Source organism: Nasonia vitripennis (assembly GCF_009193385.2).
Source record: "Nasonia vitripennis strain AsymCx chromosome 4 unlocalized genomic scaffold, Nvit_psr_1.1 chr4_random0003, whole genome shotgun sequence".
In the NCBI taxonomy this organism is placed as follows: Eukaryota; Metazoa; Arthropoda; class Insecta; order Hymenoptera; family Pteromalidae; genus Nasonia; species Nasonia vitripennis.
The window spans coordinates 5,239,840-5,266,897 of record NW_022279638.1 but is presented as its reverse complement, the minus strand read 5'-3'; the positions used below and the strand labels follow the sequence as shown (position 1 = coordinate 5,266,897).

The window sequence follows — 27,058 nt, the reverse complement described above, 5'->3', positions numbered from 1 at the left end:
ACAATACGTGACCTACTTTTCGCGTTTTTGCAAACTACACAAATTTCGGTCAATTCATTTACCGCGGCTATACGCGTGACAGTAATTTGACGCGGCTCTGTTTTTTAAGTATTCTTTGGACGGTTTTAGGCTTTAAATTGTTTTTTTTTTTGTGATTCTATCATTTCAAATTTATTTATTTGTATTCAATTCAGTCATAGCGAAATTAAATAACTTTTCAAATTTGTTGCCGATTTCTATTTGAAACTCTGATTGTTCTACTTGGTTGATTACTAATTTTGGCTGCTTAACTTCTTTCGATCGGAAAAATAAATCTATTTTCTTGTTTAATTGTCTAAATTCTTCTATTAATTTAGATTTTTTGTTTAATAGTTTCCGTAAAAATATTCTTTTACCACCTCTTTTGTGTATATTTTTTTTACCGTATTTACTACACTAATATTATCCTTCATTGAATGCAATCTGTTTGTTTATCGACGAATGAATTCACTTCTCACACGGCAGATTAGAAACTGTACGAAATTTCAAAATAAGTTAAAATGACTATCGGTCTATACGAGCACAATTAATTTTGAAATAAGTTGAGTTAAGTTGACTTCAATCTGACGGTGGGACGAAACGCCGAGATTTTTATTTTATTTTCGGAAGGCATGCCTGTTCAGAGATCTCAAATTTTGAGAATGAACAGTGTCATAGCCTATTATTTCAAAATTAATTGTGTACGTATAGACCGATAGAGTCATTTTAACATCTTTTGTAATTTTAAACTAGTGATAGTCTCAGAATATATATATATCTCCCTATATTATATAGTTGTTTATGCGATTCGTAAGTCTCAGCTCCTCCTCCCCCTCCTCCCCTCTCCTCAGCCCCTCCTTATACCCCTCCTCATGCCCCTCCTCCACCCCCCCTCATAGTCTTACTGATACTAAGTAGAATTTGAAAATGTAATTTTCTTTCTAATGTACTTATTAACAAGCTGTAGTAAATGTTGCAGACTTCATATTTATCTCAACTCTTTTTGCGCATCTTTATATTTTGTCTCATATTTGTATATTTTTATATAATTATTTAGAATACAATCTTATATAGATAATAAATAAATCAATGAAAAATAGTTTGGAAAATCAATTAATTTATAAAGTAATTGTGTATCTGCAACATATTTCCAAATATATAGTTAATCAAAGAGAGGTTACAAAAAAAAAATTCATTACTTTTTTAATAAAAATGGAACCGCATCTCAATGTAGAAAATGAAAATTTTGAAGACGAAGAACCATTTATTTTGGAACTAAATTAAGAAATTGACGAATATAACAAATTTGAAGAGGAATACGGTGCATATTGCTATAATACAATGTTAGAAAATTTACAAATACAAGAAATGCAAAAATTAGATTAAAAAATTAAAGCTCATGAAAAAAATCGTAGTAGTATAAATAAAAGTTTTACACGATTCGACCAAATTCCCAATGACATTCTGGAAAAAATTATACAAGTGTTAAAGTTTAGAGTAAAACATCAAAAACGAATACCGGCTGTAATTACAAACAATGATAACAATTATGAAATATTTGGTTTATATGGCTAATGTATTATATTGCATATTAATATTAAAACAGTAACAAGATTTAAATATAAATTAAGAAATGCAAAACTTTATGAGTTTAATATACAAGCTGGAATTGGAAGAGAAGAACAGAAAGGGAAATAAGGTATCTATTATACCTAGAATAACATTAAATACTATACAATCTGCATTCATACACTGTATCTTATATAGGAAACATTTTTTTACTGTTTTAGTATTTGCAATCAATAATTATTAAGAAATCTCAATGTCAAACTTTTAATTCTGTAGTTTTTGTTTTAATCATTTACAATAAGATAATTTACTCATACAGGTCTAAAGTATAGAGTATAAATATATAAATACATGTATATACATGCTAAATAATTAGACAAATATGAGTAAAAATTTTAAATCTAAAAAAAATCATATTGACAATTTCTTGAAGTGGATTAGGCCTATTGGGGATACCACTTTTTTTGCTAATAAACTTTATCATCAAAATAAAATTATGCAATATACAAGAATATTAAAAATAATGATAATGATTTTAATTGTGTGATATTAGCTCCATATAATGATGATATTAGACTTTTAAATGATAGTATTTTGAATCTAATCGATGGGGAAACAAAAGCTTATTATAGTATAGATTATGCTACTCATAGAGGCGTTGATGGAACAGATGATAATATATATTTGAATTACCCTCCAGAAACTCTAAATCAGATTAAAGAGGGTCTTCCTCCCCATCAATTAAATTTGAAAATACATGCGATAGTAATGTTGATTCGTAATTTAAGTATAAATGAAGGTTTATGTAACGGAATTAAAAAACTTTATGAGTTTAATATAGAAGCGGAAATAATAACAGGAGAGCACAAAGGAAATAAAGTATTTACACCTAGAATAACATTAAAAACTGGAGAATCTACATCCTTACCATTTATTTTATATAGGAAACAATTTCCTATTGTCTTAGCTTTTGCAATGACTATTAATAAGTCACAAGGTCAAAGTTTTAATTCTGTAGGACTGTATATTAGAAGATCTTTATTTTCCCATGGACAATTTTACGTAGCTTTATCACGATGTAAAAATCCAAATAATATTTTCATTCAAAATGAATTTGAAAATAATTCACAGATTGAAAATATTGCGTGGAACAAAATTTTTGATAATAAATAAAAATATTAAAATGTAAATCATTCTACTGACACTAAATTTATCATTTTCCAATACATTTTCTGATAATTTATGATTAGCTTTTGTTTCAATCGTTTAGAACAATAAAATGATTTACTCATATCGGTTTACAGCATAGAGTATAAAACATATAAATAAATGTATATACATGCTAAATATTAGACAAATATGAGTAAAAACTTTAAATCTGAAAAAAATATGTTGATTTATTAAAGTGGATTAGGCCTATCGGGGATACCACTTTTTTTGTTAATAAACTTAATCAGATAAAACAAAATTATATAATCATTATACTCATCCAAGTCTTATAAACATTAAATATAAACACAAATAAGTGTAAATAAAAATGTAAACAAGACCTGTTTATGATGAACATAATGATTCTGAAAACTATATAAGCAATAAAACATTATGGGTAAAGTTTATTAACAAAAAAAAAAAACGCAAAACGTGGAAAAAATAGAAATATTTTATTAAAACTACTATAGATAGAAATCATGTTTGGAATTGAAATTAACATATGGGGGTTGGCGAGCGAAGCGAGCAGGGGGGAACCCCCCTAGTATTATATATATATATATATATATATATATATATATATATATATATATATATATATATATACTATATATATATATATATATATATATATATATATATATATATATATATATATATATATATATATATATATATATATATATATATATATGCTGCAGGAAATTAATTGTTTCGCGTCTGTTTTAAATATTTTGAATTGACCTAGTTTTTAAACTTACACAAGCGCTGTAGATCTGACGCGCCGCGTTTTATCACCCTGCTGACACTGCAGCGTAAGGTGAGCGCAATTGCCAATGAGCACAAGCAGGTCACTCACCTGAATTTTTTTTTGTAAACTCACGATTTTATATTTATATTGTGCTGATTGCTTTTGTACTCTTTATATTTTATTTATTTCCGTTTATTTAGATATCAGTTTATAAATCCGTTCATAAACCGTATTTTTATGGCTTGAGGGTTTTCGTGTCTTTATGTGCTTTTTAGGAAATGAGTAACCGCTATTTAAGCAGATCTCAGAATAAGTCGCTTTTTAGCGAGCTTTAGGATCAAGAAGACTGACCGCTATTTTGGCAAATCTAGGGGATAGTTGCTACCAAGCAAATTTGAGGAAAGGGTTACACTCGCACTAGGCAAAACTTGATTTATACGGTTTTAAAACTTTTAAACTTTCTGTCTTATTTTTAGATTGCTCTTATAGTTGTTTTTATTGCATTTATTAATGTTCTGATATATTTTATCTGTTTGCAAGTTTTCCTTGTTTTATAACAAAGGTCTAGCGTTCGATTTGTACCGGAACCACTGTTAAGTCACGACCCGATCAATAAATATGTTATTGTACTTACTTTGCGCTGATTCTGCTATCGGCTCTGCTGCTAGTGTTGTCAGGAACTTATTCTTTATACTGTTAGATCGATATCGCGACTTAAATTACTGGTAGCTTTGTCGACAGCTCGGAGCGTCGTAGCAGAGTCCAGCTTGAGTAACAAATGTCAACCGTTTAACGCCTCATAATCGGGCGTATTCGTTAACTCCGCTAAAATACTTATTGTACGCACTCATCATTTTTGTGCTTACGGACTTATTGCTAAATATTATAATACGTCTCAGGACGTAACAATGCATTCAAGGCCCTTAACATCAAAGCTGTGCCGAAAATAAATAGCTAAATGAAAAACATCATTATAAAGACAAAGACAAGAAACATAAAGATCTAGAAAACAACGTTGTCTATAAACTTCAATGTAATTATTGCTCTGCTACGTATATACGCCATACAAAAAGAAACGTGTGTTACCACACACAGTTAAATGAAACTTTGAATATCCCGCCCGTTGTGTGTACGTATAAATGAACACAAACAATCAAACAATACTGTAATTTCCGATCACATCAACAATTTGAATTACACTTTCAATTTCGAAAATTACCACATTAAAGTCAGAGAGATCAATTCAAATAAAAGACTAGTTTCCGAAATGCTACACATATACTTACAAGAAAACGGTATTAATAAGAAGGAAGACACACAAAATTTTAATACAGTATACATACCTTATACACCAGCTGAAAACAAAACAAACATAAGCCATGCTCTGACGTCAATAGCGGAAGAAATTGTCAACACGGCCGCTCGACTCTCTTCTCACTACTCCACGCTATATAAACACGACGAAAATCTCGACTCGCGCGAATTAGAATCTAAAAGCTGAGAGAGACACACTGTGCACCTACGTTCGCCCCGCCACGCGGCGGGGAAGCGCCTTATTGACAAAGTTTTTCACCGATTTTCTCCATAATTGTAAGCTTTATTTCACACTGTACATACATTATTATACACCAACAAGTTTGTATTAAATACAAATTTTTCACATCATTCTCCTGATGAGGGCGGCATTGTCCGATGAAACGTTGAGTAGAAAAGAGAAAATGTTGTAACGTTTTTTCTCTCCTTCCTCACCACACAACTTGCCTCGGGAAGACCGATACAGACAAATCAATATTCTTGATCACCACCGAGGGACAACATCAGATAGAGAAAAACCATTTTCTCTAAATATATTGTTAATATTGTAATAAACTTGAGTTTTTGCTTCCTCATAGAAAAAGTTTTGTAATAGTAAAATTTTCAGTTTCGCTAAAACTGTGTAGAATCGCGTTTGGAGGTGTTTAAAGTTCGAATCATGCGTTTTTAGAAAATGTCTGTGCCGATGGATATGCATGTGTGTATGTGTGTACGTATAACTTTATCATTCTTGAACCACGTGACCGATCGTAATAAAATTTGACGTGCATATACGTTTTCTGATTCTGAATTCGGGTCATTTCTTTTATGATTCTAATTATTTTATGGCCATTTTTCCTGACCATATTACAGCCATTTTTCGATTTTTGGAGAAATATTTTTGCTTTTTTTTTATGATATGATACAATATATTTGACGATAATGTATCTAAAAGAACATAAAATTGCCTACTTTTTCGTGCAAGATTTTTCAGATTGACCCTTCCGTTCAATTCTTATGATTAAAAAGGTGATTTTGAAAAAAATTGAATATTTCTAAAACTAAATTGTCAAACGTTTTGAAAAAATGTATGACAATGAGAAACGGTAATATCTATTTGCTGTAGAAATTTTAAACCATTTTCCCATCAACATGCTGTATAATACTTTCTCATAGCTACAAAAACCGCAGTACATGAGAGAGTAAGAGAGATAGAGAGAGAATATGTATCGAGAATTTGTAAGATCCAATAATAAAATATAAAAAAAATGCCAAGATAAATAAAAAAATGTGTATCATCTCACAAAGTGAACCGGAGAAAAATTAGAAGAACTTTTATATGATGAATAAATAAAATAAATATTATAAAATATGAATATTGTATTGTACTTAAATATTGAAGGCCGAATAGCAAACACACAATTCAATGAAAATTCAATTACAGAAAATTATTTAGGTCCTATGTCTGAGATATGTAAATATTGCAGTGCAAAACATTTTGCTTTTGAGTATATTCGAAATGAATTTTCTAATTGTTATCAAAAGGGCAAAATAAATTTACCGAAAATTCTTGTTACCACAAAGAATTAATGTTAGTCAATTAGACAGTCAATTAGACAGTTTATTGAGAAAAGTTAATCCTTATGCTAAAGCTTATAAAATGATGTATGAGATAGAAAAAGAAGAATTAAAAGTCTAATGAAAGGAATTGCAAACCAAAAAATATTATAATGTCAATTACAAAAAATGATGAATTAGATAAAATAGATATAATGAAGCTACATGTAATGAAGTTGCAATGATATTTGTTGGTGAAGATAGTCATCCACCGATCGAACGTAATATTGTTATATATTCCAAGGAATGATAAACCAATTAGCATACCTCCAATAAGTAAACAGTGTGATCCAATGACATATCCAATTATACATCCAAATGGTGGTTATAAATGGATCCTAATATACCGCGCCATTTGATTTTTATACACTTGGTACGCATTAATCAAAGTAAGTGCGTATAGAAATCATGGCGCAAAAAATCATTTGATTAATCACTTGATTTATCGACTGATATGTCAAGTGATTTATTAGATGATGTAGCGCAATTCGTCAATTGATGAATCACTTGTAGATTTATATTATTTAATTGACAGAAATTAGTATTTTATTAAATTACGTATTCCAATCTAGCAGGAGAGCTGTTGTTTCCTGACAAGTGCGCCAGTGTTTTCACTTTTCATAGCCTGAAAATCACAAATACTTTGATATGTATCATTTGTAATGTTGCGCATCATTACAATTGTCTCAACTTGAATAATAACAGTAATATTGACATCTTATCTATGCACAGATCACATGACATACCAAAGTCGAAGTTTATGCTAGACTACAATAAATATTCGAGAAGAAAGAGAAACACGAAAAATCATTCAATTATTGGAGATTTCAATATTTATGTATTAGATTGCGATCAGGCAAGTCAGAAATTGCTATGCAATTTTTTTGATAAAGGTTATATACTGGATTTTTTGGGGTAATACAAGGCCGCCTTTAAGTACCGTCAAAGGATCCTGCATAGATAATATCTTTATAAAGGCAAGAAACCTGGATACTGTTACTTATAAACACAAACTATCAATTACTAACCGTTATCCCATCTATATCTCTGTCAATGAAATGAAAATAAAAAAAACTAACAGTATTACTAAATTATATAAGAAATCAGCTAAGATTGTTTAATCCAGAAACTGGAATGATATTACATTCATGTAGGATCCTAATTTGGCAATTGACACTAATGTATGAAACCATGTGTGTTGAATTATCAAAATTGAAGCAAAATAAACGCAAACTCAATGATAAAAAAGCTGGATCACTAAAGCCATTATCAAATCTTGCGTAACAAAGGAGCTTTTATATAAGTTATAGCAACTGGATATAAACAATGAACAACTTAAATACGATTACAAAAATTATTCAAAAATTTTAGATAAAGTTAACAAACTATGACAAATCATTAACAATAAATTAGGGGAAAAAAGATCCAATGATGCTATAAGTTATATAAGGGACAATAATAATAAAATTACCGACAAAGTAGAGATTGCTAAGATAATAAACAAATTCTTATGTGATATTAGACGAGTAAGGCTAAAAATTTTGAAAAATAAATATTTGAAAGGCAAAAATTACGAATTGAATTATAACGAAAGGTAAAATTTTAAGTCCCAGAATATTGGAAAGGTATAATTTTGAAAACCTAAGTTTGGAAATTTCTAAAAATATCGCTTTTGCAATATTTTAACTACAAATATCACCTTTCGCAATATTTTAATTAAACATTTTTGTTTTATACATTTTTTCATTTCAAAATCTCAGTTTATAAATTTCGAATTTCTAATCTTTACCCTTTCTAATTTTTATTTTTTTTAATTTTTACCCTCACCCATATTAGACGTAATTTGAGTGATGGTATTGTGAACCCAAAAAATGCCGAAATCAAATTGACTGATATAAATGCAAATTTAATATTTCTTAAACCAACAAATACCAGTGAGGTTAAAGATATAATACACATCTTTGTCCAACACGAAAGTGTCTTAGCTTTTTTCACTGTCATAAACATAAGGCAGCCTCAATAATCGTGTGCATTATTTTCGACGTAGTGTACTTCCCGGACTGCCTGACGCAGAAGCAGAACAATTTCAAGCTTATTACTAACAATCTAATGGCCTGCCCTGATTATAGCAGCAAGAATATAACCTCAAAGATTGTGGATTACAACTTAAGTGATGCAGCGAAATTGCTCATTGCACAAATAAAATTTAAAAAAAAACCGAGACTTTCAGGAAAGAGTTGTTAAAGGAATCTAAGTGTTCATCACTGGAGTTACCTGATAGTAACATTGCAGGAAAATGTAAACGTATAAAAGCTGAAAATCTGCTACTAAAACAATGGAGCTAGTCGAAGAATTTAGTGAAAAAATCGAATGTTAAAGGGGAAACTGGAAATTATACAGAAAAATAATATATCACCCAAGCTATCCTATGCTGACGTGATCGAGAAACCTAAACCACTCCGTACAAAAGTTTCCAAAATAATGGTGAAAAACACGGCAAAAGAGACTGTTGATTTGAAAACTAACGAATTACTACTAAGGGTATATAATTGGGATTTATACATACTATCGGCCACCCTGTACACCTAGCCACCACCCTTAAATGATTTTTACATCTAGACACCAAAAAACCACGGTGCGCTCTACCTAGACGTCGTCATAGGCTACCCTAACTACCTAGTTACTGTTACTGTTCTGGAACGCAAATTTAACCGGCAACCTCTCACTTGTCTTCGTGGCGCTACTGCGCCACTTGATATTAAATAAAAAACTGCTGCCGATTCTTTGGCACGTAGCTTCCTTCAAGATTATGTATTGCTTTAATATCAGAATCGTTCTAACTTCATCAAGGGGTGCGGTAGCGCTCCGATAGCAAGTATAAGTTTTATTCACTGTGCCGCCGGGAGCCCGCCGCGACCTATTATACTTTGAATTTGCTGAATAATCTATTTACGTTTTACGAATTCTGTATATATTTTATTCGATCTCCTGTTGATGTTTCTGTATGAGTATACGATTTCAAAGATTTTTGTAAGATCTTTCTAATTACCATATTATTTTTTGAAGAAAATTGCTCATTTGTAAAATAATTTGAATAATAAGTTTGAAAATTAATTTTGCGAAAAAAAATAAATTTTCGCATTTTTGATTCTCTTTTTTTTTCTTTCAGTCAATCATAGCTATACATACGATTCTTTAATTATTACAAAGGCTACTTGATAGATATTGCAAATATAAAAGAATTTAAATCATATGTCCTGTTGACTAATCTGTTGTATTATAGACGTAAAGAAGCTTGATTGCTGTACACCCAACGGTAATAATTTTGAATGAAAAAACGGCCGTGCCATGTCGCATCAGGTTAGGTTAATTGATCAGCTAATGCGAGTAAACACTCTGCGCGGAGCGCAAGTGCTTGAGTTTTTTTCTCATCTCACGGCTTGCAGTCATTTCTTTATCGCTGCAAGGGTCGAATATGCATATGCTATGCAGTTACATGCAATTTTTGAATCTCATGCTTAGTAGTGGACACTGGCAGAAAATAGCTTGTAGTTCCAAAATATTCTTATTTCAGGAAGATAATCATTCAGTGCAAGCTTAGCTGAGCTGATCGAGCAGCAGAACAGTCTATATTCCAGTCAGAATTCAGCAGATATATAGAGAAGTCTCACTTATATACTAATTCAGATGCCAGCTTCCTTTTTGTGTTTTTTTAATTGTCCCCTGGACTTTTCAACTCAATATGGTTCTATTTATAGCGCTTATTAAAAATAACTTGGTTTTCCTCTTAGCAAATACCTACTCTGTTTGTTATTAACAATAATAACGGCGGATTCATACTTTTTTCAAAATATCTCGAAAACTACTGCACCTACAAAAAAAACCATTGAAAGTTGCTTGAAATATTGAAATGCATAAATTACACCGGCACACAAAATAAAAAAAGGTGTCTGCGCGAGAAATCAGACCTATCTATCTTTATGTTTTTCGGGTCGCTGAATTCGAATATAAGGTCAGTTAGGCCCCATCACGTCAGGGTCAAGGTCAGTTGGAGGTCAAATTAAGAAGAAAAGGTTTTAAAAAATTAAAATGCCATATATTTATGTTTTTTGGTCGCTGAATCCAAATCCGTTTAAGTTGATTTACAGTGAATGCTTTGGTATTGAAGTAGCCAATCAAAATGTAAACTGGATGCCACAAAAAGTTTGCAGTAGATGTTATACGATGGTAACACATTGGGAAAGAGATAAAATAGAAAGAAACTTGAAATTTACAAAACCAATGATATGGTCTTCTCCAACGTGTCAAAATGACTGCTATTTTTGTATGACTAATACCAAAGGTTTAAACACGGCTACTAAATCTAAAATTGTATACGCAGACGTTTCTTCAGTAGTGAAACCTATGAGAATAGAAGTCAGGGATAAAACTGTTAGTATCGAACCCATGGATGTGGACCGCTCAGGCGAAGTAGAAGAAATGCAAGTTGATGAGTCCTGTGACGAAGAAGGTTCTGAGGTTGAAGAAGAATCTGACGAAGAATCCTCAAACGAAGAATACCTGCCAGCAGTACAAGAAAAGCTCCAGAAACCTTTAACCAAGAAGAGTTAAGTGATCTTATTCGAAATTTAGGATTACCTAAAGATGGAGGAGAATATCTAGCGTCAGTTCTTAAAACGAAAAATCTGTTAGCAAAAGGAACAACGGCCTCTTTTTATCGAGATAGAGAAAAAGAATTTAGGAATTTTTTTACGAACGATGAAGAGAATTCGTTGGTATATTGTATAGATGTTAAAGGTTTAGTCGATGCAATAAAACCGAATACGTATAAAGACGAGGAATGGAGACTTTTTATTGATTCGTCAAAACGAAGTCTGAAAGCTGTTCTGCTTCATAACGGAAACAGGTTTGCATCCATTCCCATAGCTCACTCGACTAAGCTGAAAGAGACTTATGAAAATTTAGAAATTGTATTGGAAAAAATAAAGTACTTGGAACATCAATGAAAAATTTGTGGTGATCTTAAAATTGCAACCATGATCATAGGACAACAATCAGGTTTTACTAAAAATCCCTGCTTCTTGTGTTTATGGGATAGTAGAGACAGGGTAAATCACTACGTTAAGAAAGTATGGCCAACTAGAACACATTTTGAACCAGGATCGAGGAACATTATACGTACGCCATTGATTGACCCATCAAACTATCTGCTACCACCACTTCATATCAAACTAGGCCTCATGAAGGAGTTCGTCAAAGCTCTGGATAAAGATGGCGATTGTTTCCAGTATTTGGGAGAAAAGTTTTCCGCAATAAGTGAAGCTAAATTAAAAGAAGGTATTTTTGATGGTCCTCAAATTCGTACTCTATTTGAAGACGAAACATTTATCACAAAAATAAACGACACAGAAAAAGCTGCATGGCAATGTTTTAAAACTGTTCGTGAGAACTTTTTATGGAATAAAAAGAGTGAGAACTATCAGGAACTAGTTGAACAAATGTTGGAGAATTTAAAAAATTTGGGTTGCTTGATGAGTTATAAAATGCATTTCTTACATTCCCATCTTGATTACTTCCCTCTTAATCTAGGAGATGTCAGTGAAGAACAGGGAGAACGATTTCATCAAGATATAAGTGTAATGGAGAATCGATACCAAGGAAGATGGAATGTCAACATGATGACAGATTTTTGCTGGACACTGAAGAGAAACATTAAAACAAATAACAAAAAGAGAAAAAGAAACCCATTGCATAGGTCATTTGAAGTAAAAAGAGTTCGTTACAAGAGAAAAAAGGAGTAAAGAAAGACATCGAGAGTTACTAAGCTAGTGGAAAAAAAGCAAAATAAGAAAAAAATATAAACGAAAGCAACTTTTCTCTGTACACAAGGAAGATATTATGTGATTAAATAAGATTTTTTACAATTTTTCGGTATCTTTTTCCATTTTTGGAAAGTTTTGATATGACATTTTAATCGGTTTAAACCGTTACTTCCCAATTTGACCTCGAACTGACCTTGAACCTGACGTGATCGGGTAAAACTGACCCCAGATTCAGATTCAGCGACCAAAAAAACATGAATATATAGCACTTTAATTTTTTTAACCGTTACTTCCCAATTTGACCTCGAACTGACCTTGAACCTGACGTGATCGGGTAAAACTGACCCCGGATTTGGATTCAGCGACCAAAAAAACATAAATGTATGGCATTTTTATTTCTTTTAACCATTTCTTCTCAGTTTGACCTTGAACTGACCTTGAACCTGACGAGATGGGGCCAAACTGATTCCGGATTTAGATTCAGCGACCAAATAAACATAAATATATGGCATTTTAATTTTTTTAACCGTTACTTCCCAATTTGACCTCGAACTGACCTTGAACCTGACGTGATCGGGTAAAACTGACCCCAGATTCAGATTCAGCGACCAAAAAAACATGAATATATAGCACTTTAATTTTTTTAACCGTTACTTCCCAATTTGACCTCGAACTGACCTTGAACCTGACGTGATCGGGTAAAACTGACCCCGGATTTGGATTCAGCGACCAAAAAAACATAAAAGTATGGCATTTTTATTTCTTTTAACCATTTCTTCTCAGTTTGACCTTGAACTGACCTTGAACCTGACGAGATGGGGCCAAACTGATTCCGGATTTAGATTCAGCGACCAAATAAACATAAATATATGGCATTTTAATTTTTTTAACCGTTACTTCCCAATTTGACCTCGAACTGACCTTGAACCTGACGTGATCGGGTAAAACTGACCCTGGATTTGGATTCAGCGACCAGAAAAACATAAATGTATGGCATTTTTATTTCTTTTAATCATTACTTCTCAGTTTAACCTTGAACTGACCTTGAACCTGACGAGATGGGGCCAAACTGATTCCGGATTTGGATTCAGCGACCAAAAAACATAAATATATGGCATTTTAATTTTTTTAAACCTTTTCTTCTTAATTTGACCTCCAACTGACCTTGACCATGACGTGATGGGGCCTAATTGACCTTATATTCGAATTCAGCGACCCAATAAAAAATAGATAGGTCTGATTTCATAAAAATAGATAGGTCTGATTTCTCGCGCAGACAACTTTTTTTATTTTTTGTGCCGGTGTTATCATCAGACGTATTTTCGCGTAGAAGCAGTTTTTGTGAAAATATAACTCTTAGCATCGTGTCCCTAAAATATTTTAACTGGATATTATTGTAATCGAGCAGCTTATTACAAATAAAGTTATTAAAACTTGTTGAAGACAACGTACATTACGTATTATCTGAAGCATTTTAGTGCAGATGTAGTAGATTTTGCAAAATTTAAACCTAAACTTTTAACTATGCTATGCTGTAATTCAAATTAAATTTTTTTTTTTAACATTTCTTTATAAGTTTATTTGGAACTCATTAAAAGATGATCAAATCAGTTAAAAAAACACCTTTCACAAGGTAAAATGTTGGCAAATATAAGTTTTATACCCATCCTCACCATTCTGTATCTTTGTATTATAATTATGATTTCTCCTCTAAAAAGTTATGCAATTCTTAAAGAAATTGTCTAATGATTATAGTTTACAAAAGTTTTTCTGTATTTTTATCAATATATGAATGTAATAAAATCAGTTTTAAAAATGTCAAGTGTTAAAAGTCAGTACACTGACAAAAATAATTACTTACTCTAAAAAGAATCAATCTCACTATAACTTCAAGTAGAAATTCTGCTTTGTGTTTTATGATTTTCTCACATCTAATCTGAATGTTCTAAAATTAATCCAAATTATCTTGTGCATAAAAATGAGCAAAATCATAAATATAAAAAAATCAAGTAAATTTCTCCTAAGTATATAGGAGAATCATTTAAACACAAAGCGGATTTTTATCTTATATAAAAAATAAGATGGTTGTACTTTTCAAAATTATTCTTTTAATGCTTGCTGCCGTCCCGCTGTCTTATAGTCTATCGATGAAACACTGACATTATTACTCTTAAGCTGTGAATCTGTTAGATAATATTAATTAAAACTATAATATTTTTGTATTATATTCTAAGGAGCTTTACTATCAGGGTGCTGTCGCAAAAATCTTGAAATATACAATGTTTGTTGCAAAGAAAAAATCTTAAAGCTAAATTTAGTAATTTGAAAAAATAGTAAATACTTTTGGAATCATAATATTATTTATAGTACACACTTTTTTATATAAGATTTTGATCATTTGGGGCTCAAATGGTAGCTCTTTTCTTTTGCTTTCGCTTTCAAAAATCAGATTAACATTTTTATTTTACGATCAGCTATATATATGCCCATCAATTATGGCTGTTTTTTTATCTTTTTCATTGCCATATATATTTCATTTCATTGCTGATAAACCAGTAAAATGTTTAATCTAAATTTTGAAAGTGAAAGAGAAAGAAAAGAGCTACTATTAAAGCTTTAAATGGTCTAAATTGACTGCTGGGATCAAAAGTTATAAGGATTTTAAAACTAAGAAAAATCGCTGATTTTCGTAAAAAATCGAGAAATTGGTGATTTTTGTCATTTTCAAGCCTAGACAACTTTCGACTTAGGCAACCATTTTTAACCCACTAACCCTAAAATCAATATTTTTTTTCAATACTTCGATTCTATTGAGACACATTTTTAAATTGCGCCTCTAGACAAAAAGTGGTATTTTCCTGGTTTTCGTTCATTTTCCCCGTGTTAAATTCCCATAAGAGAATTTAAACTGCCCGGCAAAAAAATAAGTATTTTTTAATCTTGGGAACCCAAGGTTTTTCGGGTTCTGGGTGGCCTAAAGAACCCAAAAAAGTTTGTCTGGTAGGTGTGCCCTCAAATTTCAAATTTGTTCACTCAGACCCCCTGAAGTGTCTGGTTTTTTCTGGATTTGCACATATGTGTGATCATATCAGTAATCCCTATAATCTGTATAAGTATGTGGGAAAGCAATATGTGCGGCTAAATTCACGGTCTTAATTAACACTAGCTTGGTGCGGCTAACTTTATCGTCTAAACATTCTTGGGTTGAAGAATCCCAAACGGATTTGAGAAGTTTTTTTTGAGGCATACTCGTTTATAGTAAAGAAAGCTGCTTTTTGCCAGTATATTGATTAGATATCATAGTCAAGCATACAAATATGATTATACGTCAAAAAATTCAGATACAATAATGTAAATATTTGTATTTAATGAATTAAATATTTGAAAACCCAATAATATAGGAGAAAATAGTGTCGCGGTCGCCGCAAGCTTCTCAAACTCGCCTTCGTGGCACTACCGCGCCGCTTAATTTAAGTTGCTGGAAAGAGTATTAAGGGTACAAAATTAAGCATTTTTATACGAGGGTAAGAATTCTTTCGGACGTAATCGAGGGCTGCTAGGCACAAAAGCAAATGCGAATTGTTTTTTTTTTTTCTCATTACCGCAAATCGACAGTGCGATTCGTGGCTTCAGGCAAACACATTTAGAAGTCTTTACATAATCATTCCTAGACCGCGACGACCTCAGTTGGGCGTTTACACCACGGATTATGAAGATGAATTACAGTGCGGAGAGTATAAAAGGCTGATCTGTGACTTCCAGGCCAGAGTGATGGGAGGCCTTAGCGCGAGCATACGACTGCGTTTGTATAAATATAGATATATGTCTCTATGTCCGTTACATTATAGGTAAACTTTGTTACAGTCTTCCTTCAAACAACTATGAGGTAGTGAAAACAATAAAAAAATTTTCCTAGCCTTGATTAGAACCCGGGTCTGCAGCGTGTTAATCCGCTATCCTTTTACCTGAGCTATTTTCACTTATGAGTATATAATAGAGTGTTTATTTAATTTAAATCTTATTTACATGCGCTTACTTTTATTTTGTTTTTTAAAGTGGTTATTATCAGAAGTTAGTGATTTTCATACGCAATAGCAACAGAAAATGCGATTAGCTCATATGCATCATATAACGATTTTATATAACTGATATAACATATAACTCAAAAATAGTGGCGTTGACAAAATAAATACTAAGACGCTAAAAATAATTTGCAACTATATTGCGGAACCATTAACACATATATTCAATATATGCATCGATTTACACATCTGGTGAATAGTACATCCTTCCTACATTATATTAAAGTTATTTTTCGGTTCTCTGGTTCTCCGGGCCACCAGCCCTACGTCACACTTTTTTAGATATTACGTTATCTTTTTATATAAAAATGATGGACCATAAAAAGTTTGAGCCTTGAAAATTTTTAAGCCTTAAAATTTAAGACCTTAAAAATAAAAAGATGATACACGAAGATATGGTCAACTATATCGACGATCCCTACAAAGAGTAGTACGGTTCAGATTTCCTACAAAGAGTAGTATAGTTCAAATTTTGCGGCGAAAAGTAGTACAGTTCAGATTCTCGCTGCGAAATAACTAAACAGCTTAGCCCGAGGTCTTATATTTATAAAAAAAATTGTTGAAAATTACCGTTTCTATAAAAAATGCGAGCTATTTAAAATAGGATGAAATTCTTCAAAAATGCCTTCGAAACGAGAATTTTTAGAATTCTGTCGGATTTTCTCATTTTAGACGATTTTTACCCCATTTTAAATTGCTCGTAATCGTTGTACCCTATTTTAAATAGCCTAAAATGAGAAAATCCGACAATAGTACATTGTGCAACAAGGGGAGAAAATAAGCTATGTCAAGCGTATGTGAGGTGTTCAGCACAATTAGGAATCGAGGGCGCCGAAGGCGTCCGAAACGTAGACGAGTGCTGAAAACACCTCATCCGAGTATGTCATAGCTTTTATTCCCGTGTTGCACACCGCGTTTTTTCCAACAAGGGCATGAAAGGGACTTTTTTTATGCGTGAAAGTTGGGTAGGAGATCGTGCGTTTCGAGTCGTGCATAAAAATTTGAAAAATTTGAAAAAAATTGAGAAATGTGAAAAAATTGAGAAAATTTGAGAGATTTGAAAAACGGGTATTAACAGAGGGGAGAAAATTATTTTCTCCCCGCTTGAGCTCAAACTTTTTCTAACACGCTTGGTATGGACGATTTTCAACGCTACTTGTAGGCATGAAAAAAGGCCCATTTCATCCGCGTGTTGGGAAAAATAGTGAAAATTCTCGTTTCGAAGGCATTTTCGAAGAATTTTACCCTGTTTCAAATACCTCGCAGTTTTGATAGGGACGGTCATTTTAGGCCATTTTTTCTTCTAATTCAAGATCTCGGGCTTAGCTGTTTAGTGATACCGGAAAAAATAATGTTCACTTAGCTAGGTAATAAATTACCCGGGGCGCAATAAAGGCTATTTTTGGTAACTATTTGGAATTGGATATAGTATCAGTGATACACTTTTGAATAAAGTTTTAACCAATATAGTAAGCCACAACTCGAACTCTGATGCCACACGCGGCATGGGCACGCCGAACGGAAAAAACTTCTCTGTGGTACTATGCGCGCGCATGCTTCCAAAAGAGCGCGCTGCGAATGAGATAGCATAAGAACTGGTGCCAAAACAGCACCGGGTCTGTGCTGCATCGGCTTTGCTTAGACCGTCTTCATGCGGCTCGATTGTGTACACTAATGGCACGCGTATGTGCTGTATCGGCATAATTGGGTGTTTCTCATTCTGCACACGAATGCCGATATCCCTCCAGGCTCACATTTTTTTCGTGCAAGAATAAAAAAAAAAACTATACACAATTACTGAAAAAACACAGGACAATATTTTCAATTTTAATAAATTTTACATGGAAGTTGATGAAAGATTATAGATTGCCTAAGGCTTATAACTGTAGAATAGCTTTAAGTTAAAAAAACTGACCTATGGGCCATGATCGGTAGATGGCTCATACCAAATGAGTTTCGTGATTTTTTTTTAGAAAACTTATAGAAATATAAAAATTAAAACTTTAATTATTAATATAAATTGTTGTTCAGCTCATTATTCACGTTCGGACGAGACCGCGACAAACCTCACTCTATTGTCCTAGATGAGATCGCATAACCCGCACGTAGCAGACGACGCACTAACCTTGAGTTACAACAGTACGGAAGTGCGTCGCATGCCGCTATCTTCGGTTGCCCGGCGTAATATTCCCTCTTCAGAAATAAATTTTCAAAATTGATTTAAAATTGAATAAACACAAGGGTAATCGTATAATCGCGGTTTTAAGCATTATTTGCCATGGTCTGTCGAATGGAAGGGCTTAGAGCACCTTACCTAACTTTCTTTTATGCATCATTTTATTAACCCAGGGCCGTAAAAAAACCTTACGATTCAGAGAAAAAAAGCTACGGTAAATTTGTAGAGCATGATTTAACCTTTAATTAGCCCCCCCCCCCCAGTTTTATTTGCGCTCACACTTTTTTTTTCTGAATCACCAAAAAAGAAATGTGTCCGCTTTATCTGCGACATACTGTAGAGTTCGTATGAAATATTCTCTGGGAGAATCTGAACTGTACTACTCTTCGCTGTGATAATCTGAACTGTATAACTTTTCGCCGCGAGAATCTGAACTGTACTACTCTTTGCCGCAAAAATCTGAACTGTACTACTCTTCGTAGGGACCGACGATATGTTCTGGATAATTAAATGGCAAGGAATCAACGTAAAAATAATAAAAGTAATCGTGATGCAAAATTAGATTTACAAAGTCAATTAGACCTTTTATTGAGATAATTTAATCCATATGCTAAAGCTTATAAAATGACCTATGAGGTAGAAAAAGAAGAATTGAAACGGTCTCATGATAGGAATTGCAAACAAAAAGATATTATAATGTCTGACTGGATACTTAAACCCACACTCTACATGAGGCCAAATAAGTACGGCCGTGCACCTTAGCCGACTGAGCCACGCAGACGTTGTTCTACACAAGCCCTATGAGCTTTGCCATATGTTTAAATTATTCAAATTATTCAGTTCACGCCTAAATATTAATAATTTTGTATCTTACATCCGAAAAATTAATTAATTTATGGATATTTTCATAAAATCTAATTCTCACCCATAAAAAATGCACAAGATATCGCTACTTTTAGGAAATTTGAAATGTTCAGTTTTTTACATTTTACTTAGTCAATTTTTGCCTTTACGGCCATTTTAAATGGGTGCTTTCCTACTAGGGAAATCCAAAGTTTATTTGTCTCTTAATTTTAATCTCGGCTATTAACTATTTTTACTGGAAAAATTTTCTACTTAAATGACAATTTTTAGTATACTGAAAAATAACTATGGATGAAATCTTATCAGTATGACATAAATTCATAGGGAGGGACTTTAACGACGTGCAACGACACACCTACAAGAGGAAGCAAAAGTTTTTACATTTTAGCTCTTTACTTGAGAACCAATTGATAAAATCGTGTAAAATTTTAGCAGTAGGCAGCTTTTTTTATGCTAAATCACTAAATAAAATTTTGAAGCATTTGACTACATTGTATTAGAGATATATAAAATCGAAAAATATTCAGAAAAAAAATGAAACCTTGATATCTTAAGAACCATAAGGGTTTGAAAGCTGCGCAATAAACTTAGCCAAAACACATGAAATGTCTAGTTTTTCCCAAAATCTCAAGTGCAATAAGGTCTTTTTAAGTCCGTAATCGAGGCAAACAGGGTTGCCTATACATACGAATACAGGTACAGGTACATACGGGTACAGAAACAAACTTATAATCTAATAACAATAGGCTTAACAATTACTATAATGTAATAATACACATTTTTAATTAACATATAAAATTTTCTCGCAAAATTTAAGTAATAGTGTGTTAAAAACTTTCTTTCTCCCCCCCCCTTTTTTTGTTTTTGTTTACAGTACATAACGTTTTCATATAAACACGTTCAATCTTTTCTTTATTGTGACCTTGCTTGATATTAAGCTTTTGAGATCACTAGTTAATGCATTGTATAAGTTTATAGCTACAAAATAGCTGTTCTTTTTTCTAGCCGTTTTATTTATTCTTGGCAAAGGTATAATCTCATTTCTAGTATTGCTAGTGCTCATAGTACATCTGTTTCTTAATGTAAGGTAATGGGAAAATACAGCCTTTAATTGGAATAGTTGCCTTACTGTAAGAGGAGGGTCTTGCGTTGTAAAGTGATTTTTAATTATAATTTTTAATATTTTCTTTTATATTTTTTAGATTAAATTTAGAAAATTGTTGTATACCCTTCTCCGCAAGCAATTATACCACAAGTTACTAAACTTTGAAAAAATGAGTAATAAATCATCATTAATGTTTTACAGTCCATTGAATTTTTAATTTTTGCAAAAACGAAAATTAGATACTTAGTTTTTTTGACAATATAATTTATATATTTATCCCATTTCATATTAAAATCAGTAAGTAAGCCAAGATATTTATGGTTTTCTACTCTTTTTATTATATTAATACCTAATTTAATTCCTAACGTGTCTAAATTTATTTAAAGTAAGCAACTTTGAGACTTTACTAAGATAATTATTGATTTTGTCCTGGACAGATGACCACATGTTATTACTCGCTATGATAACTGTGTCATCAACATAAGACATAATTGTATCTTTTTGCATATCTCTCAGTAGATCATTTACATATAGAATGAAAAGTAATGGTCCCAATATGGTCCCCTGTGGTACACCAATAGATATTTCTTTATATTCGCTTTTGCAGTTTTGCATTTTTTCACATTGTTTTCTACCTGGGTGATAGCTGATTATTATATTTAAGGCACTACCTCATACTCTATACCTATCTAATTTTTCTAATAGTATCTTGTGACCTACAGTGTCAAATGCTTTAGCTAAATCCAAAAAGTAGTAATAATAGGCTTGCTTTTATCTATACTATTATAAATAATATTTGATACATAATTTAACGCTTCCATAAAGCCTCAATTTTTAACAAAACCATATTGATTGTCTGATGTAATTTTACATTCCTCAAAAACATATACAATCTATTGTATATGATTTTCTCGTAGATTTTTGCTAAGTTTGATATAAGAGAAATTGGTCTGTAATTCGACATACAAGACCTATCTCCAGCCTTAAATATAGAGACTATGTCAGCACGTTTTAGTGCGTTTGGCCACGTTGATTGTTGGATACACATATTAAAAATGTTTTTCAACGATATCGCTATATCACTTCAATTACTTTGATTGTTTTAGCTGAGTATACAGTATAGTATGCGCTTAGAGTATATACGCGAGACATGCGCCATATGCTCGCGTTCGATCGAGCTTGTCTCGTTGCACCAAATCGTCGTCAACCAGTAGATGTCGCGACGAGTACCGTTTTAAGTATTACGACTGTATAAATTCACATATTACAACAAGCATTTATATTATCAACACCACCAGTTTTTTCTTGATAAAATCTATAGTTTTTAGAATTTCAATTTTTTGTTGTATATAAGAAAATTGATTTGTCATTTCTATCTGGAAGTTTTAGTTGATTAGTATCGAAATTTGAGATTTGGTTACTTAAATTAATGCTTACTTCACAAAAATACTCATTCATTGTTTTTGCTATAAGAACCTTGTCTTCTACCCTACTGAAAAAAATCAGATGACAATCAATTGATAATCAGCTGATAATCAGCTGATAATCATGCCAAAACGTCAGCTGATTATCAGGTGCTTTCGGCTCAGTATTTTTAATAAAGCTGATAGTTATAAATATGCGTTTATGTGAGATAAAATGTTGATGATAATCAGGTGATAATCATTCAAAATTTGTAACCTTTAATATATTTATTATAAGTTGTTTAAAATAAGTAAAATTTATAAATTTCAAATAACGAGGGCCAGTACTGGTGTTACCATCAGGATGATAACAAGAAAACTCTGGCTGTGAGCTCCAAAATTTTTATTTTTTAACAATTGAAAAAAAATTTGTTTAAATTAAATTATTGAAAAACGCATATTTATAACTATCAGCTTTATTAAAAATACTGAGCCGAAATCACCTGATAATCAGCTGACGTTTTGGCATGATTATCAGCTGATTATCAGTTAATGGTCATCTGATTTTTTTCATTAATTAGTTATTTACAACTAAATGTTCAAGTGTCTTGCTTTTTTGAATATTTTTTCCCAGCTTAGTATTAATGATGTTTTTCACACACAGCAAAAGTCAGCTCAGACAACACCTTATTTGTATCGACGGAATAGCGAAATCGCGTCACGATGTTGATCTCTCTGTGGTCTAAAAGTGCTTTCTCTACTTATATTGCTTCGAGTTTGAGCTACAGTGCTCGCTACGCTCGCATTTTACAAATTGATTGTAATAATGATATTTAATTATTTCACGTGCCATTATTAAATATACTATTAAATATTAGATGTACTCGATGGTAGTTAATTATTGTGGAACGTTTTTGAAATGCTCCCATCAGTTTGCCGGATTGATAAATTCTAACCAATCAAAAGCACAATTTCAAAAATGTTCCACAAGAAGTTACTACTGAACTTCCCATTGAAATGCAGCAAAAAATAAGGTATATAAACCCCAAATTGAAAATCGATAAAGAAACTAGAGTTAGAGTAATTAATTAAATAAGATAGAAATGAAAAACGACAACGTGTTCAAAAATACAAACAAAAACGCCGCAAAATACAAGCATACATGCATCAGCAAAAGTGAGGTTAAACCTCTATTTTTCTTACCGATTGCTTTTAAACTATCTTCTGATGATTGTTAAATTTCTTCGACGTGTCTCCTATATCTGCAACTTTTTATACGTCACTTGGATTATCATACATATGTAAAAAGTTTTAAACTAGCAAAAAAGAAACGCACGGCATGGTGAGCACGAGGTCGGATATACGTATTCCATGAGCCAATTTGCCCGTAGCGCACCCGTTAATATTGCGGGAGCTCCTACAACTTTTCCCGGCCAAATACGCCTGCTGTATTTCCGAGGGGGTTTGCATGGAATAATTCCATTTTTTTCTCCGTGTATGCATCGTAGTATGGCTCGGCATACTCTTATCATTAACTCGTCTCACTGCTCGATTTATATTTTAAGGTTTAAAATGCGAATAAGCTAGCCTTAGCAAATTTATATGACTTTACAAATATTTTTATTAAAAAATTCAGAAAATTTTACAAAAGAAAATCTGTAAATAGTTTTAGTGGAAAATGTATCCCTAAAGAGCTGTGAATCATTAGAAATAGGCAACAACTTTGACCAGCTACAACTGGAAGCCAAGTAAAGTGATCACGCTGAAAATATTTTTGGAGTCAGCTACACCATGTAAAACATATATACGCAGTTTGGGCCAAAATTAAAATTTTCATCTTTGATTTGACAGAGAACTACCTCCCCCCCCACATATAAATACATACACAAACTTTTAATGTACTCTTATTAAGACATGTAGAAAAATTTACGAAAAAAATTATTCATGCATAAAAAAAAGACTTTCTTGTTAATTAAAGTAGGCACGATAGGCAAAAAATGTTTAAATTTTGTACTTGGATAATACGTAACTTGCGTTTAGTAAATGAGTCCCACTGGAGTGCTCTAAATAGAACACATACACACACACAAAGTAGATAAATGTGTGTTTTCTTTTTCTTATTGAAAACTTGAAAAAATAATTAAAATGCAGTAAAAATTATCTTGAGTAATGATGCGAAACCTTGCCTAAGAGCAGAGAAAATCACTTTGCATTCAGTCCAAGCCTGATGGGAGTTGCGAGGGCGTAGAATACTAACTAGCTCTATCAAGACGTGTCCAAGGTCATACTTGTAGATTCATCTTTCTTGTTATAACAGTGCACTGGCCTCACGATCATATGAAACTAATAACCCTGATAATTTACATTTTTTTTTAAACTTATAAATTTCAATTTTTATAAATTTTTAAGCAATTTATGTTACATTTAGATTAGTTACATTCTTTGCATAAATAAAACATAAACTCCAGAATTATAATAATAGTAATAGATTAAATCACTTATCAATATTTTAAAACGCGTAAAGTACAGTTTCTTTTTGATGAATCAAATATTTACAAAACGAAAGGATCTTTCTAAGATTTGCGGCATGACTCACAAATGTCATATAAAAGAAATAAGCTGATTCAACCAGTACGGAAGTAAGACAAAATCGTATATTAAAATAGAAAGTAAAGATAACAATTAACGAGTATAATATGAGTCACTTTTTTACTTATTTAAATAATAAAATACGCTGATGAAGATACTTATGATTTTTTTTCAATTTCATTTAAAGAATAGAATATTTCATTGAAAAATTAATGCTAAGTGTTTGATGATTTAAAAAGTTTTGTATGATCATTATTGTATTTGTTTTTGTTGTCATAAACATTACATATATTCTAGAAAAACACTTGTTTGGAATGCATTAACGATTATTTGAAGTCGACGGTTCGAATACGCTTAGGACATATTATTAATTTTTTGAAAGTATTTCAACAAGTAAACTTTTTTAAATTTCTAATAGAAATTGCACAATTCCTATTTTGTAATCTATACTTAATGGTCCATGAACATGTTTAAAATGTATTAAATAAAAGTATGAATCAAGGTAATTAGAATCGTAATTCAAAACATTATATTTCGTGTATTAAATAAATCTGTTGTTATTTGAAATTATTGTGAATGTTTATTATGCATTATAAAATATATTATTTTTTCTTGAAAATAATTAAAATGTTTTAGATTACTCGTTTGTTATAACGGCCCATAAATTTCGTATTTTGTAAATCCTTATACAAACAGTTTAATTGTGTGAATGGGAATGATATAGTCTTAACGTTAATATGCAAATAAAATATTTAGATATAATAGAGTAAAATAGAATAATTTTACTGAAATGTAGTACACAATGAAACATTTGTCGTGTAACACTAAGATCCCGTGTGAGCCAACGAAGCATGACATTACAATGTGCTTGCGTGAGGCTTTTAGGCAAAAAGATCAGTACAAAAACTATATACAAAACAATTGAAACGGAAATACGTATAATTAAAAACAAAGATGTTAGAAAACGAAAATTAGATATTTTTCTCACCATAGCTCCTGTAGCTGGAAAACTCGCTAAAACAACTGACTCTTTTTGAAAATAAAGAACTATAAATACAAAAAAAATAAAATATTTCAATTCTGCATAATGCTGCAACTGAGTATGGATATTAAGAGACATTTTATCATTGACTTATACTTTTTTTAAATTGTATTTATTAATTGAATGATTCAACACGAGCCTACAAAGAATATTGTTTACAGGCACACTATATTATTAATAAGAGTATACAATTTTTCAAGTGCAATTTACTTAGGATTTATGTATAAAATATCACACCAATAAATACAAAATCATTTATGCTACCACAGCTGAGAGTGTTAGATGAAATTTTCATCAATTATACTGGGATATACAAAAAGAAAATTTAACCAAGCTGGTGTCCGCTGATAGTTACCGCTGACTAGCCCGCAGACTACTGGCACTGTGACTCACAATCACATTGCATCTGACTTTTAATAAGATCTCCCACTATTCGAAAGCCGCGTACTATATCGTTGGCATGACATGTTTAAAAGTCAGATAATGAAAAATTTCGATGATTTTTGAAAGCACTATTATTAATCTACGAATTCTTATTTATTTTCCATCATACTATGTTAAATGTCAAATTATTAATATATTCTATTATTTTCTAATTTTAAAAATAAAATATTTCAATGTTGATTATATATATATATATATATATATATATATATATATATATATATATATATATATATATATATATACACTAACATGTGTGTGTATGTGCAAAACCAACCTTACAATATATATGTATATATGAGAAATTCTACGGGAAAAATGCCATTTTCTGGTTAGAGAAACCGAAAAAAAACAAATGTTGGGGCACGCGCCCGCAATTTTTTTTTCTTATTGTACATGTTTAGAACAATGCAAAAACACATTCCAACATCGAAAAAGTACCTCGTGACACTGTTTTATAAGCCCTTCAAATTTGTCGAAAAATAGTCATTGTTCAACGGCATATAACTAATGCATAAGGGCACAAACAGAAAATGTATTACTGTAGAATGAAAGAACGGGAAAAGAGCATCAATTTAAAAAAAATGCGTTAAAAATGCTTGATTTGGTCAAAAGTTACGCACAATTAAAAATGCGGAAAAATAATGAAAATTGCAGGATTTTTCAAAGTTAAGAAATTTGTATCTTTTTTCATAATTTTTTGCGAATTTAATTTTTGGAACGTGGTTTTGCATTGTTCTAAACATGTACAATAAGAAAAAGAAAGAAAAAGCGCGTACCCCAACATTTGTTTTTTTCGGTCTCTCGAACCAGAAAATGACATTTTTCCCGTAGAATTTCCCATATATTTAATTTATAATCACACACACGCACACCCACACACATACATACTTACACACACGTGTGTGTATGTGTGCATTTGTGCGTGACGTTGGTAACTAATTTTTCCTCTAAAATGTTATGTAATCCTTCAAGAAATTGTCCAGCTTACAAAAGTTTTTCTCTCTTTTAATTAATATACTAAGGTATGTAGTAAAATTAGTTTTACAAAGGCAATTATTAAAAATCAGCACA

At 31.6% G+C, this 27,058-nt stretch overlaps 1 protein-coding gene across 7 annotated transcripts in view; it reads right to left on the bottom strand.

Moving 5' to 3' along the window:
• The window catches only part of Mmp1 (matrix metalloproteinase 1), a 330,832-nt gene extending 304,902 nt beyond the window's left edge, over positions 1-25,930 (bottom strand). For 4 of the 7 annotated variants that reach the window (XM_031928038.2, XM_032601880.1, XM_031928035.1 and 1 more), the window contains exon 1: positions 25,487-25,930. Coding sequence is in view for 2 of the 7 variants with exons in the window: in XM_031928035.1 (XP_031783895.1) it covers positions 25,487-25,618 (132 nt within the window). In the remaining 5 variants the exon portion in view is untranslated. 7 annotated transcript variants of the gene reach the window in all.
• Between the last annotated feature and the right edge of the window lie 1,128 nt (positions 25,931-27,058).